Below are 14,551 nucleotides of genomic sequence, written 5' to 3'. Positions count from 1 at the left end.
AGACACAGACTTAGACTTGCTTGCTCACACCTTCTCAGAGCATGACATGCATGATCAATACATACACATCTCTGTAAGGATCAGGAAAACACAGACTTAAGGCAACCTAGGACATTCATGCCCATTTCAACATTTTTACATTTCCTTGATTTCATCTGAAATAAGACAGGAAGTCTCTGGCCTTCAAATCACACCTCTAACACCCTTCCTAGCCATTCTCCAGCCTATTGCCTTGCAGTTACAGAACAGACACACCCCAAGATGATGCCCATCTCAGGATGACAGCTGGGCCAAAGCTGCTGTCCACTAGCAGCCAGAAAGTACTGTAATGGCAGGGAAAACATTGTTTTAAAGGAGACACAGGGAAGAAACGTAATACTTGAACTGAAAGCATAGAATGAATTTTAGTATTCTCAGTGCAAGAGAAGTAAGAGAATATAGGATGTGCAAACAAAGGTGACCAGTAAGATCGAAGAATACAGAATGCTCTCTCCTGACAAACAGAAGCTACACTGAGGCCCATGGAGGAAGCTTCCAGCATAGGCTGAGAGTTGATGCCAGAACAGTCCAACGCTGGGCAGACAATGAGAATGCAGATAGAGGCAAGGAAACCAGCACCCAGAATGGATATATCAGCTTTGAGATGCCAAATCCTTTTTCACATGAAAAGGATCTTCAAGTCAATGAGATTTGGATTGGAGGGATGGGCTGCAGCTAGAGCAATACCCCTCCAAATGAAAATAGGGAAAACTAAAGCTGAAATGAGAGACTTGCTGATGGATGAAGAAAGTGGAACAAGAGAAGCAGTACAGACACACACCGGGCCCACAGCAAGTGAAAAGCAGGCTACTTGTTTAATGGATACCTAGGACTAAAAGTAGAACACTAAATCCAAAGGGAACACATTATCAAGCCATTTCCTCAGCCAAAAGAAGGTCCAGTTGGGAACTGCTGTTGTTCAGGCACCACCATTTGTAACAGCTGTGATATCACTCAGAACGCAGCTGAGAATTAGTCTGGTATTTTCAGCTTCTCATTGCAAGAAACAGACAAATATAACAATGAGTGCCAGGACTGCCAACCACCATTGGCAGCTGTAGAACTTAAACATGAACACCATCACACTCGTGGATGAGGTCCAAAGCTAACCCGGGTCGCGTGGAATGGATTATCACCCTATACCGAGGGCACAGGTTGAGATGTCACTGTCTTAAGCAGACGGTGTGCAAGACCTGGAGGGGATAGCCATACTCCGTGTTTCCACATGTGCAAGGTACCACTACCAGACAAGAAGCCCTGGACAATTTGCTGACCAAGCTGTACTGTGCAGAGCGAGCCCTGGCTCTCAGGGTGTGACACAATGTCACTGCCCACAGACTACGTGCTTCGAGGTGGCGTTTAAAGGCACTGGTCACTCAGCAAGCGACAGTCCCCTCCTGGTCCCGCTGGGGAGGGCACACGGACGTTCCTTCAGTACAAGGGAGACAGGGAACTCCTGGAGCAGGTCCAGGAGAGGGCAATAAGAATGATTAAGGGACTGAAAAATCTTTTTTACAAGGACGGGCTGAGGGAACTGGGCCCAGTCAGCCTTGAGACGAGACGACTGAGAGGGGACTGCACTAACACGTATAAATATCTAAACAGATGGTGTCAGGAGGACGGAGCAAGGTCCCGGTGGTGCCAAGCAAGAGGACAAGAGGCAACGAGCAGAAACTGAGGCACGGGAAGTTCCACGTGAACAGGAGGAAAAATTGTAAAGGTGACCGTGCACCGGTACTGGCTGCCCAGAGAGGCTGCGGAGTTTCCGTCAGTGCAAATATTCAGGAACCGTCCGGACGCAGTCCGGTGCCATGTGCTCTGGGGTAACCCTGCCTCAGCAGGGAGGCGGGACCGGATGACCCACTGCGGTCCCTCCCAGCCGCAATTCTGTGGCTCCGTGCCGCAGCCCCGGCTCCGCAGCCGCGCCGTGCCCCGGCCGCCGCCCCCGCCCGCCGCCCCCGCCCGCCGCGCTCACCTCTCCACCAGTACTTCTGCGAGAGCCCCTGCCAGGTCTGCAGGCGGGTGCGGTGCGCGCCGTCGGGCGCCAGGTGCGCGGCGCGGATGAGGCGGGCGCGGCGCTCGGCCTGCAGCACCACCTCCAGCTCGGCGAAGCGCTGCTGGTCGCGCTGCCGCCGCTGGTAGTACAGGGTGCCACCGCGCACCACGTAGCAGGCGGCAGCCTTGCGGATCTTCCGCTTGGCGTTGCCCTCCGTGCCCGGCGCGTACGGCTCCCGCTCGTTCGTCAGGTACCGCAGGATGGCCAGGTAGCTCTCCTCGCTGGACATGGCGCGGCGGGGGCACGGGAGCCGCCCCCGCGCCCTCAGAACCGCGCCGGGGCTGCGGAGGAGTCTCCCGAGATAAGGGAAGGGGGGTCGGGATCGGCCCCGGCCCGGCGGGAGCCGCGCCCGGGGGGGAACTGGAGTGTCGCGGCCCGCGGCGGCAGGAGGGAGGGAGAAGCTCGGGCAGCAGCGGCGGCGGAAAGACAAAATGGCTGCTGCACAAGCGGAAGTGAGGTCGGAGCCCCGCGCGCGCAGGAGGGGCCGGGAAGGGGCGGGCGCGCGGGGAAGGCACCCCGGGGGAACGGGTCCGCCATCTTGGAACCGGGCAGCGGAGAGGCCGGGCGGCCCCGGTGGAGCCGGGCACAGGCCGCGGCGGGGGCGCGGTCGTGGCTGCGGGAGCCGGGGATGCTCCCGAGTAAATCCCTGTGCAGCCCTGGCGCCGAAACGAGCGGCTTCTGCCGCAGCACTGCCTCGGGGGCAAGAGCTGCGAGCAGATTGGCAGCGTCCTCCGTGGCGGCCGGGAGCAGCACCGGCGCCGCAGCCACGCCTCCCTCGGGGCGCTCAGTGCGCGCTGTTTTATTTGTAAGAGGCAAGAAAGAAAATCCTTTAGATGTCGACTGCGCGTTTTACTTGTCCGAGCTTTGCGCTGGTTTTTACATCCGTAACAGAGATGAGAGGTAGGAACCGCGGGCTGACGCACCGAGGCAAAGCGCAGCAGCGACCCTTCCTCCCTGTGCTCGGTACCGGCAGGACGCACCTGGAGCACAGTGATCCCCTAAGGCATCACCCAAACACAGAGATTCTGACTAGATGGAGCGAGGCTGGCCAAAGGCTCTGTTTATATAGAAAAAAGGGTTCTGTGTTTAGTTTTTTGATTTATTTTGTTTTAAAATGGCAGTGGTCGAACACCGGAACAGGTTGCCTGAAGGAGGTTGTGGAATCTCCGTCCTTGGAGCTGCGTTCAAGTCTCAACTGGATACTAAACAATCTGATCCAAACAAACACGATTTGAAGGAGTTGGACTGATGTCCTCTGGAGATCCTTTTTAACTTAAACTGTTTTGTGGGTCTGTGACAGACCTAGGTACTCCATTTTTTATGATAAATACTTGATAGAGGATCAATTACATTGCATTAGGTAAACACAAGGGCTCATATTAATTTCCATGTTAATTCATTCTATTACATCTATGTTTGAGTTGAATAACGTGCTGTTACACCAGGTTAAGGCCCTGCTTAGAACAGCCTGCTTCACTCGATGCACAGCTTGTGGGAGGAATAACCTGTTAATTCTTTACTCCTTCTCCCCAAATCAGTTAGAACTCAGAAATAAACATCAAGGAAGAGTAATCATGAAGCACTTCTGTGCACCACTGCAGTGACACCAGGCAGCCAAAGCCTGCAAACTTCAAAGCATTAACAAATACTGACTTATTAATTAGTCATATCTGCCAATCAATTTCTATATATATCATTAATGGTATTTCAAGCAGATGGTAGAAGCTCATCTTGATTTTCAGCTTCTTAGCTGAAAGCATTCACAAGGACACATTCAGGGTAGCAGGTGCTTTCTACAAGACACTGATGTGATTTATCTAATCACCAGTAGCACAGGTAAATTTCAGTGTTTCCAGCCTTCAGATTTAAATTATTAAAAATTCCTTTCCTTGCTAACTACAGGCGATTTTTCTTCCTCTCTTTCCCCCTCCGGTTTCTGGCTCCTTCCCTTTCAAGTGTGTTAACTAGTTTAAAAGCCTTAAATTTCAATCTAAACATGAGTAGCCCCTATGGGGTTTTTTAAATAGCAAAAAGCAGAATTGTCGGAAGATCATGGTGCAAATTCCATTAATATAACCATGACAGACCTTTTTTAAATGGGTTGCAGCCTTCATCCAGACCTATATCTATTTTATTAAAACCCAGACAAGGTATAGCTCAAAAGTATAGCCCATAACCCACAGTGCCCACTACAGCCATTGTTTCTGAAGCCCAAAAGGGCTTCGAAGGAAGTTGAAATGTGACAACACAGCTGCCTTCTTCTTGATAGGTGTAGTGAGGTAACAAACCAAGCCCTAAGAGCTAACAGGCATTAAGATGTGGCATCAACAGACAACTAAGTGATCCAGAAAATAGTGAAGGTTCCTGTTGTGGTTCTAGTAAGTCAGGAACTTGCCTTGCCAAGGCTATTGCTGTCCAGCAAACCTGTGGCAAAGTTTGGGCATGCTGTCTGTACAGTGCAGTTACTTATGCAAACAGAGGAATTCCCATGAGGAATTTCAATCCCTCTAGCGGTGGGAGGGTGGAAAATTACTAAGGGAACCCATATCTGCCTCCAGGAAGTTAAATATGAACCTAAATGAGCTTTGACTGTGTACCAGCAGCTCATCAGCTGTATTTGGAAGTCATTCAATCTTCACAGGCATCCTTTTCCTGACAACAGCTTCCAGCAATTAATCATTTTGTAACTTCCCAACCCAGAAGTTGCATCTGAACCTTTGTGTGTAAATGCCATGCAGTCTGTGAAACCATCCATTCCCTTTTTTAACCTTTTCCTTATTTGATTCTCTGGATCCTGCTACATGCATTCCACAACACAGGACCTTTTTAAGTGACTTACAGATGGTATTGCTTCACACCTCCTTTAGCTTGTGTCTGAGCTTAGAAACCTCTTTTTATGTCACTTGTCATAGATGCAGAATAAGCTTAGGCGCTGTTCTGTCCTTAAGGCATCAGCTCCATCTCCCCTGCTAGCTTAGCCACTCAGTGAGGAGTGGGGAAACGTGCTAATACAGCAGATTGTCTAAGAAACCAAGTGTTTTATGGCAGGAAGATGCTTTTCAGTCTGCAAAACCCAGACATGGTTATTTCACAGATTCATTCCCTTCAGTATATCTCACACAGCTGAGCAGACCATGGCACAAGTAATGGAATTCCATCAGATGTTTATTCAGCATGACCAACAGTTTGGCAAGTTAGCGCTTTCCACCAACACGGGGAGCAGAAACCTTGACTGGTTTCACAATCTTCTGCTTAGGTGCTGCCTTTGTAGGGGCCTGGAGAGAAATAATGAAGTATGAGCAAAAAGCTGTTTATTTGCAGTCCTACATGTATCCCTATATACACTCTTGATGGAAATCAGATCAGATCAAACTAGAATTAAAACCTGTAACATTGGGATCATGTTAACAGATGTTTACACACATAACACTAAGCCAGCGTATGGCACTAATTCATAAGTGATAATGAAACATGGTAACATTCATCAATATATTGTTACCAAGTTCCTAGATAGTGAATATGTCATGTTCAGACAAATTTTTATCAATTATATCTGATATTATGTCAAAAAGTTGTTTAACTGTAATATTTACTTATTCTGTAAAAAAGATTCATTCTATGCAGCTGTTTGGGTATGTTTAACTTCAGTACAAAAGTCTAGCTGAGGAACTTTCACATCAAAAAGTTACAAAACTGCTTCCTCAAAACAGAAATGAGAATTTCCAATAAAGTGCCACAGCAGAATGTTGTGTGTTGTGTTACAGCATGGTATATTCCATTTCATAGTTTCTATTTTCCTATAGCATCTCACCTTTGCAGCAGAAACAGCTGTTTTCTTGGTTGCCTGCTTAGCCTTCTTGGCTTCCTTTGCAGCCCTGTTAATTCACAGAAAAAAAGAGGAAGTTATCCATGTCTGCCATTCACTCTTTCCTTGTCTCAGCGCTGTAAGAGCATCCCAAGATCAGGAATGGAATGTATTACTGCAGATTTCTCCTCCACATTCACTATCCCCTGGGGAGATTTCTACAGAGACAGCAGAACTGTGTATCACAAGAATACAATGGAAGAGTGCACGAAGAGACCCCTCTCTGCTGCTACTATCTCTTGCCAAGATTATTCAGTATTACATACAAATACACAGATTAAAAGCAAACAAAAAACCCTACAAAAATCTTATAGAACACGGAGCTCACCTAGAGCTTAAGCTTTTGTATGAAAAGTACTGTAATCATTGAAAAGCTTGGGATAGCTCCAGTGATCTCTAACTTCTCACCTAATAGCTTGTTCCCTCTGCGCCTTTCGTACTTCGGGCTTCTGGTTTCGCTTGGCCATAATCTCAGCTAGAGAGGCACCAGTGATGGCTCTCTGAAACTTCACTGCACGGCGCGTGCGCTTCTTTTGCACCTCTTCCTAAGAGGGCAGGAGACGAACACAGACAATTAGCATCACAAGACATTAAATACACGACAGTTACAGAAACAAGCTGCTATTGAGATTAAAGCTATTTAAAACTGTACACCAAAGTAGAATTTCACTCCTCACTTCAGAGAATCCTTCTGTTGAGTACACAGAAGTGCTGCCCTACCTCCATACGGCCCCTTCTCCAGCCACATCCTGTACTTTCCGTAGTGTGTTATTACCAACAGTCCTTGGTTGGCTCCCCAGCTATCCAGTTATCAGTGTTGGAGACACACACATTAGCCCCTCTATCTTCCAGGCTTCTACAGCAAGTATGAAAAAAATTATTTAAAAATAATGTCAAAAGTTCAGCCATCTGTAACTCCCACAAGAAAAAAAGGGAAGGAGAAACCTTTGATGGTGTCTTCTAAAAGGACGACACTCCACACCTATTCAAGTGGGATCAGGTGCTGGGGAGCAGTGTAAGCCATCATGCATTAACTTTCTTTCTTCAACCAAGCTGGCAAGAACGCTGACTTACTGCACTGATGTAAGCCTTCTCAAAGCTCTTCTGCTGCACACATTTGAACAAGAGCACTGGAGATACCTCATGCTATGTGCCTTCATGATTTATTCTTTTCATGCAGTGAAGCTACATAGGAAAAGACCTGCTAAGACACAGCCTAACGTTTTCAAGGAGACTATATTAAGAGTGTCATCACTGCTCCCCTAACCCTGGAATCAGCTCCCTATGTTGTCACTATTCAGGAAGTTTACAAGACCAAACTTTTAGGAAATCTGCTTATTAAACAGCATTACCCACCTTCCCCAAAACTAACTTTTAAAAACATATGCCATTCCTACAATTATTAAGATCTACTGAACCTACTGTGGCTCTGAGTGGTCCTTTAAAGAAGTGCTACCACACCAATGCAATGGTTTTGTTGAAGTGGTGTATAAACTCACGTAATTACGCTCACATTTTCACCATTATTGACCAGTCTTCAACCTGGTGACCTGGGTCATGCTTCTGCTGAACACTGGCAAGCTCAAGTGACCTCTAACAGACCAGTAACCACATCTTTTGGTCACCAACTTACAGTGCCATTAGCTGGTATGTACTTACTGACTGTCCTTTCTTGTGCTTACGCCTGTACAGAACAGTCCAGTTGATCTGACGGGGGTTTCTCTTGGAAAGGAATGCAGACTCACATTTTGCATTCAAGAACTGAAAAACCTGGGAAGGCAAAGTGTTTTGTGTAAGCTTTGTTGCCATGGAAGACATTATCACAGTTTGCATTAAGTATTCTTTGAGTCAGTGTTTTTCAACATTGATGCTTTTGGAGTTCTTAAACACAGCCCTGACTATTAAAAATTTTAGAAGATAATTCAAGAAATTTAAAGTTTTGAATTTTGTTACATTGGTCAAACTGATGTCTTACAAGGCATTCTGAAGCAGCTTCATTTTTCTGAAAAAAAAGTTCAAATTACCACTTGCATCCAGAGCTGCTGTGTATTTCAGGCACAGCATCAATAGCTGTGTCCAGCATCATTCCTTCCAAGTGTCTGTCCTCAAGCAACAATGTACTTCCTGTATGTGAAGTGACTCAAAACTTGGCCTAGGGAACACAGGGAGATCAATGCTCCACCCAGTTCCTTCTTGCCTAGTGACACTAACCTGCTTGTCTAAAACAACAGGCAGAATGAGCAGGCTGGCTTGTTATTAGCTATGTAATTCAATTTAAAGTACAACCTAATTCCCAGGAGTGGTCACAAGGATTCAACCAGTCTATCTCCTGGGTCATTTTGCAGGAGATTCTGTAGACCAAGACAGCTGCACTGAGATACTCAAAAGCCAAGCCCTCTTTTTGCAGGCAGTGACAGTCCTGTCTGCATATGACACGATAGCTTGAAAGGACTCTCCACCCTATTTTACCCCAAAGATTTCTACTCAATTAATTTGGAAGACTAGATGTTGGCTCTAGCAAATCTCAGCATTAGATGCAGGATGTCTAAGCAGCATTTTCTACAAAACTTTGGTACTTTACACCTGCTGTTTTATTTTAAGACCCCTTTTGCAAACCTCATCCTAAAACCCAATCCCAAATTACAGCACGGCACGGATCTCCTGCGGAGCAGCTCTGACGGCAGTTACGGCACCTGGACACCGATGCTGTTCTCACACCGCTCAATACGAGCGACTTGTACTGACCACCGGCGTCTCCGGACAGCCCCAAAGGCGCGGCCTCCGCTCCCCGCCCGTCCGCAGGGCCCGCTCCCGCCGTCGACCGCGGGGCTCGCCCCGTTCTTACCTTCCCGTCAGTGCGGGCGTAGCGGCGGCCATGGCCCGGGTAGATCTTGTACCCGCTGAAGCTGCACAGCTCGACCCTGCGCGGGAGAGAAGAGTTAGGGGAGGGCGCGGGTGGCCGGGGGAGGCGGCCGGGGCCCCGCGGCGGCCTCCCCGCGGCGGATGGGCCCGGATAGCGGCGGATGGGGCGCTCACTTCATGATGGCGGCGGCTGCGAGGGGCCGGAGAGGCGGAGGGGACGCCGGGAGGCGGTGTCGGGAGCGGCGCGCGAGGCCCGACGGGAGCGGAGCGGGAAGGGCAGGGCCGGGCAGCACCGCCCCGCCCCGGCTGCACCGCGGGGGCTTCGCGGAGCGTTCACCCGGCCGGGCTCCCCCGGCGTAGCCCCGGACGTGGGACCCGCCGCTCTACCCAGGACAAAAGGCGCGGTCTCCTGTGGCGGGGCGGTCTGGCCCATCGGCGCCTGGTGCTCGGTTGTCTGGCGGTGTTGTCAAGCGCGGGGCATGGCGGCCGCCGGCGCTGCGGCCAGGGCGGGGGATGAGGCGGCCGGAGCGGGTAAGGGCAGCCCCGGACAGGTGCCGGGGGCCGGCGGGGCCGCTTTGTTGGGGGCCTGCGAGTCCCGAAAGGTGCTGTGGCGCTCGGAGAGGCGCGGGGGGCTCGGCGCTGTGGAGACGGCGGTGCCCCCTCCTCTCGGGGTGAGGGGCCGGCTCAGCCGCTCCGCTGCCCCCGCTCTCAGGCGGCCCCTGAGGGCCCCCGGGGGCTGGAAGCGGCCGGGGCAGCGCGGGGCGAGCGGGCACCGCTTCCCGCCCTGAGGAGCGCCTCTGGCTCGGGGCAGGACGGAGCGGCTGTCCATCGTGCTGAGGATCGCGCAGCCTTGTAGAACCTTTATAGGCCGGGATCTGAATGAAATAGGGCCCGGTTTCCCTTGGGGGGGGGGACTGAGAGGTCTTGGAGACAGCGCCACTTCTGAGGGTGTAGTTCCTTGCTTTCTGCCAAACGAGAAATAGGCAATTTTGAAATGTTTTCATGGCTCCTGAAAGCCTATTACGAAAATCTCGTTCCCCAGGTATTATATCAATGAGTCTTTATAGAATGGAATCGTATTAATTTCTTAGAGTTACACAGGTACATATGATTCATGCCGTATACGGAACTGTCATGCTTAAGCAAGCGAACTAAAGGACTCCAGCTTGTTACAAGGCAGAGAAGGACAGACCATTTTGAAAGAGGGACCTATGCTTCTCTGAGTCTTGAAGGTGCTTATAAAGGATATCCCCAGACAAGGGAAATAATGCCAGCATTCAGGCTCGTTTAACACCTCTGTGAAAACCTTCCTTTGTCTGGCATCATGGAGAAGTGATTATAGCAAGCCTGACTGCAGGGATGTCTGGATCAATAGAGAAGCAGGTGGATGATGTCGCCATAGAAATACAGGTTCTTTGCAAATGGTTGTGTGTATTAAGTAGCAGTTATACTTGAATGCTGGAAATCTCTGAGAACCATGTGTAAAGCCACATTCCAAGTCCTCCAGTTTGAAGGGGACACCTCACGCACATGAATAAAAGGATTACTCTTGCAGTTCGGTACTGCGGGTCTTTGCTTCTCCCCTAGTCCAGAGGGGCCAGTTGTGAATTTCTGTAACAAACTCTTGGATAAATGAGCAGATGCAAAGTTTCTCTGTTAATCAAAGTGACCAAGTGGTTGCAGAAGTGACTACTTGAGTGAGAAACAAGCAGTACTTTCTCCCTGAATGTGCAAAGACAGGAGTGTGATGGTTGCTGGCTCTGCCTTGCTGCTCTACAAAGCTCTTGTGGCAGCCATGGATTTGAAAACAGTGGAAATATAATAAATGTAGTCAGACATCTTTCTTAGAAATCCATGGTCTCTAGTTGACAAAATGGTACACAGAAAATGTTTGTCTACATCTATAGCATAACTAAACCTCAAAAACCTGTAAGCTGTAAGAGTTAATATGTGTACAGCATGTGAGGTGAGAACACTGTTTTGGAAATGTTGCTGAAAAAGGAAGCATTATTTACTGAACAGATAGTAAGAGAAGAACGAGCACTACAGTAATACATCAAATACACAGCAGAGGCTTAATGTATGAAAATTATTATTATCAGTTATCACTTTGGATACCCAGTGATTCAGGCTCCCTGTAGATGGCAAATGTTTGCCTTTTAACTTCATATAATAGCCCTCTTGGCTTGGGACATTTTAATTGTGTGTTGCATTAAGTAAATGGTATGCTAGCCTGTTCACAGTTTGTTCCTCCCAATGCCCCCAGTACTGTAGTATGGCTGCATGAATGGCTTCTTAGTTTAGCTAGAATGCTTACACATAGGTAGTTGTCAAGCTGCTCAAAATTTAAAATCTCTGAAGAATTTTAAAATTTAGGCTCTTTTGAAATTTGGAGTTTTGAGGATCACACCTTTAAATTTAGCTGCCAGAATTTTGCTGCATCTCACTTCAGAGGCTCTGTTGTGACTTTCCCAGAATTCTGCTAGAGTTCTTAACTGGGATAGTGTCTGGTATGTATATCTTCCATTAATTGGATCAGTTACTCTTGAGGTGTTTTAGCTGAAGTAATTTGCTTCAGTTTTACATAAAAAAGAAAGTTAATCCATTTTTTCAAATTATCTGCGTCCATTATAAAACAAATCTGTTTGTCTTGCATTGCTTTTTCAGTACATGTTCTTGTATATAAACCTTGTGGTGTTTTTTTTTGTTTTTTCTCCTTTTTATTCTAAGGCTTGGTAGTCAACTGCTCAGGTCAAGGATTGCAAAAACTGGGTCCAACCTTGCCCTGTGATGCTGATACCCAGACTCTGATTCTGGACAAAAACCAGATAATTAAATTGGAACACTTGGAGAAATGCAGGAATCTGATGCAGGTCAGTGTTCCTTGATTTGAAGTTGTTATCAGATAATGGTGCTATGATGTTAGCATCTTCTGCCTTAAGGCTGTATTATGCAATTGAAGTAAGCTAGCAGTTACTGTCTTCAGAGGAAAATAAATGGTGGCTAACTAAAGTAGAAGGCTTTGTTTTCAGTGGAGGTCTACAATTGATAGTGGAGGAGGCTGTTTTGTGAATTACCTGGGTAACTAAAAATGAGCTAAATAAATCCTGATGGGGGAGGGGCATCATAAGAACATTTAGAAAAGTCACTGATGACTCAAATTTTGATAATTCTTAGCTTTTGAGTGCTTGAGCTTTGTAACCTTAGAAATAATGTATTATCACTGAAACTGCCTCTGGGTAGACTTGAAGCTGCCTGATAACTTCTACAGGCAAGCTACACTGAGTTGGCAGAGGTGGGGTTTGTTGCTACAACAAACCTTCATCACACTGCCAGCTTGGTGATCATGTTACTGAAATGTATGTCTAATCAGGATTTACCCTTTAAAAAGTTTGTGGTTTACAGTCCTGTTAGTACAGGACCTGTTTGAGAATTCTGTGAAATATATTTTGTCCTCTGCCATATTGACAGTAAGTGCAATTTTACACCAGGAGTGGGGCAACAATTTGCACCATGAATTGGCAATTCTGATATGAAAACCTTGTGTTCACATGACACAATTCATCGTTCTTTTTCCTTTATTTAGCTATTGCTAGGAGAATTTCCTCTTAAGTTTGTGGAGTGAGTTGTGAAGACATGTTCTTTGATCAGTAATTTATTTCCTGGTTCTTGCAGGCTTTTTGTCTGTGTTATTTACTTGAAAATGAAATACGTAGGTTGAACAAGTATCTGTTGAGTAGATTTTTAACTACTAAAAGTAGAAGCTTATTCTGTCTGTGTAGTTAAAAGTGTTTCTTTCGTGTGTCCATCTGCAGCTCTCTGTAGCCAACAATCGTCTGGTGCGAATGATGGGGGTAGCAAAACTGACCAAGCTCCGAGTGCTCAACTTGCCTCATAATAGTATTGGGTATGTGGAAGGGCTGAAGGATTTGGTGCACCTGGAATGGCTGAATTTGGCAGGAAATAACCTTAAGGTAAAGTGTTTAGTCTGTTGCATTTACCAGAATCTTGTGTTATAGAAATTTGGAAAATGCTGCAAAGAGATCTGAATATGTTTTGATTGGAACAACGATGTTAATGTTTTCTCTACTGGCTTATGAAATAGAAGAGGGCAGCTTTTGGAGTAGAGTTGTCTTGGGAAAATAAAAGGTTTCAAAATGAAATGAGAATAAGGAAATAATCTCCAAAACAGGAAAAAGAATTATTATCTTTAAAATATGACTGTATTAAAACATGGTTTTTATTTTGGCTTACTTAGCTGATGGTTTTTTTAGCTTTCAAAATAATTTATAGTTATTGATACCTGGTTTTATTTAGTGGCTAAAAAAGAGTTACTGTGGGTAACTGACTTCTTTGTTTTTGTAGGCCATTGAACAAATCAATTCCTGTCTGTCTCTTCAGCATCTTGATCTGTCGGACAACAACATAGCTCAATTAAGCGATCTCTCCAAGCTTACCTCGCTGAAGGTAGATGTTATTCTATCTCTGTTTTTATTGCATTCTTTACATAAGGAAATTTGCTTTGAAAAGTTCTTCCTTTAGACATTCACTATTCAAACACTAGCTCTTAGAGCATCTTAATTAATTAACTGTAATTTCTAGAGGGAAGCGTGTAAGAATTCTCTTCCTTGTTTTCAAGTTGCAGGAACTGAGGCAATGGTTTTTATGTAACCACTCCAATGATTTTGGTAAAGATATGATGGTGATATCTTCTTCATAGCTCTTTGTTCTCTTATCTCCTATCAAGAATCAAGACAAAACATACTGTTAACTATTCTGGCATGCACACTGTAGAGAAAAACATTTCCAAGCGCATTTTTTGGTAACTGTGACCAGAAAGCCTTAATTATAGTTCTTTTGCATGTATTTTTGTAAGGTCATGCCTGAAAAAGAAATCTGAGGGTTTTGAGCAAACATTCATTTAATCACTGTATTTTTTAGACCCTGTTGCTACATGGAAATATTATAACTTCACTTCGCACTGCCCCAGTTTGCCTACCTCAGAGTTTGACTGTTATTTCTTTGGCAGAAAATGAAATCAGAGATTTAAATGAGGTAAGATGTAGAAGATAGATCACCTTGTGTTTTGGTAGATGGAAAGAAGGAAGTTGAACAGTGTTTTGAGGTTCTAACTGAAAATGGGCTCTCTTCTTTGAAACAACCCAACTTTTAATAGTTTAATTGTTTGTGTGTAATAACCATGTCTGCATTAGCTGCACAAGCTAGGTGATATCTTTTAAAATTTAGTCTGGAAAGAAACTTTGTCTTTTTTCTGTTATGTTTTTATATTATTCAAGGATGTTACTTTCAGGCCTAAATTCATATCTTTGGTGGTTGTCTGAAAGTTGAAAGCTGAGCTGATTAACTGCTTCTGCAGCTGCTGTGTTTAGAACATAGGTTTGAATTGCACTTGTTGCCGCTGACCTATTTTTCAAACACTGTGTAAGAGAAGCGAATAATCTGCCTGTGACTTTTGTCTTTATTGTTTTGTTTGTTTATTGTAAGTAGCAGCCAAAACTCTTGGTTGGGATTTTAAGTCGGAGGAAAATTTTTTGGCAATAATTTCTCTTCAAAATAGGACGGTGTTTCTCCAGCTTTCTGGCCTGCTCTTTGTTTGTTTATTCGTTTTCAAAATCCGACACCTGTTTTAGTCAACTGGAGTCATAGAAGTGCTGTACCTTTCTATACATAAAGCCCCATTCCCACAATTTTAAGACAAGGTAATATTT

The 14,551-nt window shown here is 45.9% G+C and overlaps 3 protein-coding genes and 1 long non-coding RNA gene across 4 annotated transcripts in view; 2 read left to right on the top strand and 2 right to left on the bottom strand.

Annotated features, from left to right (window-relative positions):
• ZBTB11 (zinc finger and BTB domain containing 11) overlaps positions 1 to 2,625 on the bottom strand; it is a 19,161-nt gene extending 16,536 nt beyond the window's left edge. The window contains exon 1 of the mRNA XM_048293800.1: positions 2,015 to 2,625. Within this exon, the coding sequence (XP_048149757.1) occupies positions 2,015 to 2,324 (310 nt within the window). The 5' untranslated portion in view covers positions 2,325 to 2,625. The remainder of the gene's footprint in view (positions 1 to 2,014) is intronic.
• On the top strand, positions 2,228 to 7,700 carry LOC125321259. Its single transcript, XR_007201503.1, has 2 exons — positions 2,228 to 2,303; positions 3,217 to 7,700. It is a non-coding gene; the product is annotated as an uncharacterized LOC125321259 (long non-coding RNA).
• RPL24 (ribosomal protein L24) lies at positions 5,243 to 9,191 on the bottom strand. The gene is made up of 6 exons (XM_048293803.1): positions 8,997 to 9,191; positions 8,806 to 8,881; positions 7,620 to 7,730; positions 6,369 to 6,505; positions 5,907 to 5,970; positions 5,243 to 5,370 (listed from the first exon to the last, which is right to left on the bottom strand). The coding sequence occupies exons 1-6, from the start codon at positions 8,999 to 9,001 to the stop codon at positions 5,290 to 5,292; spliced, it is 474 nt and encodes a 157-aa protein (XP_048149760.1). The 5' UTR covers positions 9,002 to 9,191; the 3' UTR covers positions 5,243 to 5,289.
• Positions 9,103 to 14,551, top strand: part of CEP97 (centrosomal protein 97) — a 17,575-nt gene continuing 12,126 nt past the window's right edge. Inside the window, exons 1-5 of the mRNA XM_048293801.1 lie at positions 9,103 to 9,353; positions 11,553 to 11,695; positions 12,638 to 12,796; positions 13,188 to 13,289; positions 13,764 to 13,877. Coding sequence (XP_048149758.1) covers positions 9,302 to 9,353; positions 11,553 to 11,695; positions 12,638 to 12,796; positions 13,188 to 13,289; positions 13,764 to 13,877 — 570 coding nt within the window. The 5' untranslated portion in view covers positions 9,103 to 9,301. The remainder of the gene's footprint in view (positions 9,354 to 11,552; positions 11,696 to 12,637; positions 12,797 to 13,187; positions 13,290 to 13,763; positions 13,878 to 14,551) is intronic.

The sequence above is a fragment of the Corvus hawaiiensis genome, chromosome 2, assembly GCF_020740725.1.
Source record: "Corvus hawaiiensis isolate bCorHaw1 chromosome 2, bCorHaw1.pri.cur, whole genome shotgun sequence".
Classification (NCBI taxonomy): domain Eukaryota; kingdom Metazoa; phylum Chordata; class Aves; order Passeriformes; family Corvidae; genus Corvus; species Corvus hawaiiensis.
The sequence above is the reverse complement of the archived record's forward strand: the minus strand, read 5'-3'. Positions and strand labels throughout refer to the sequence as shown.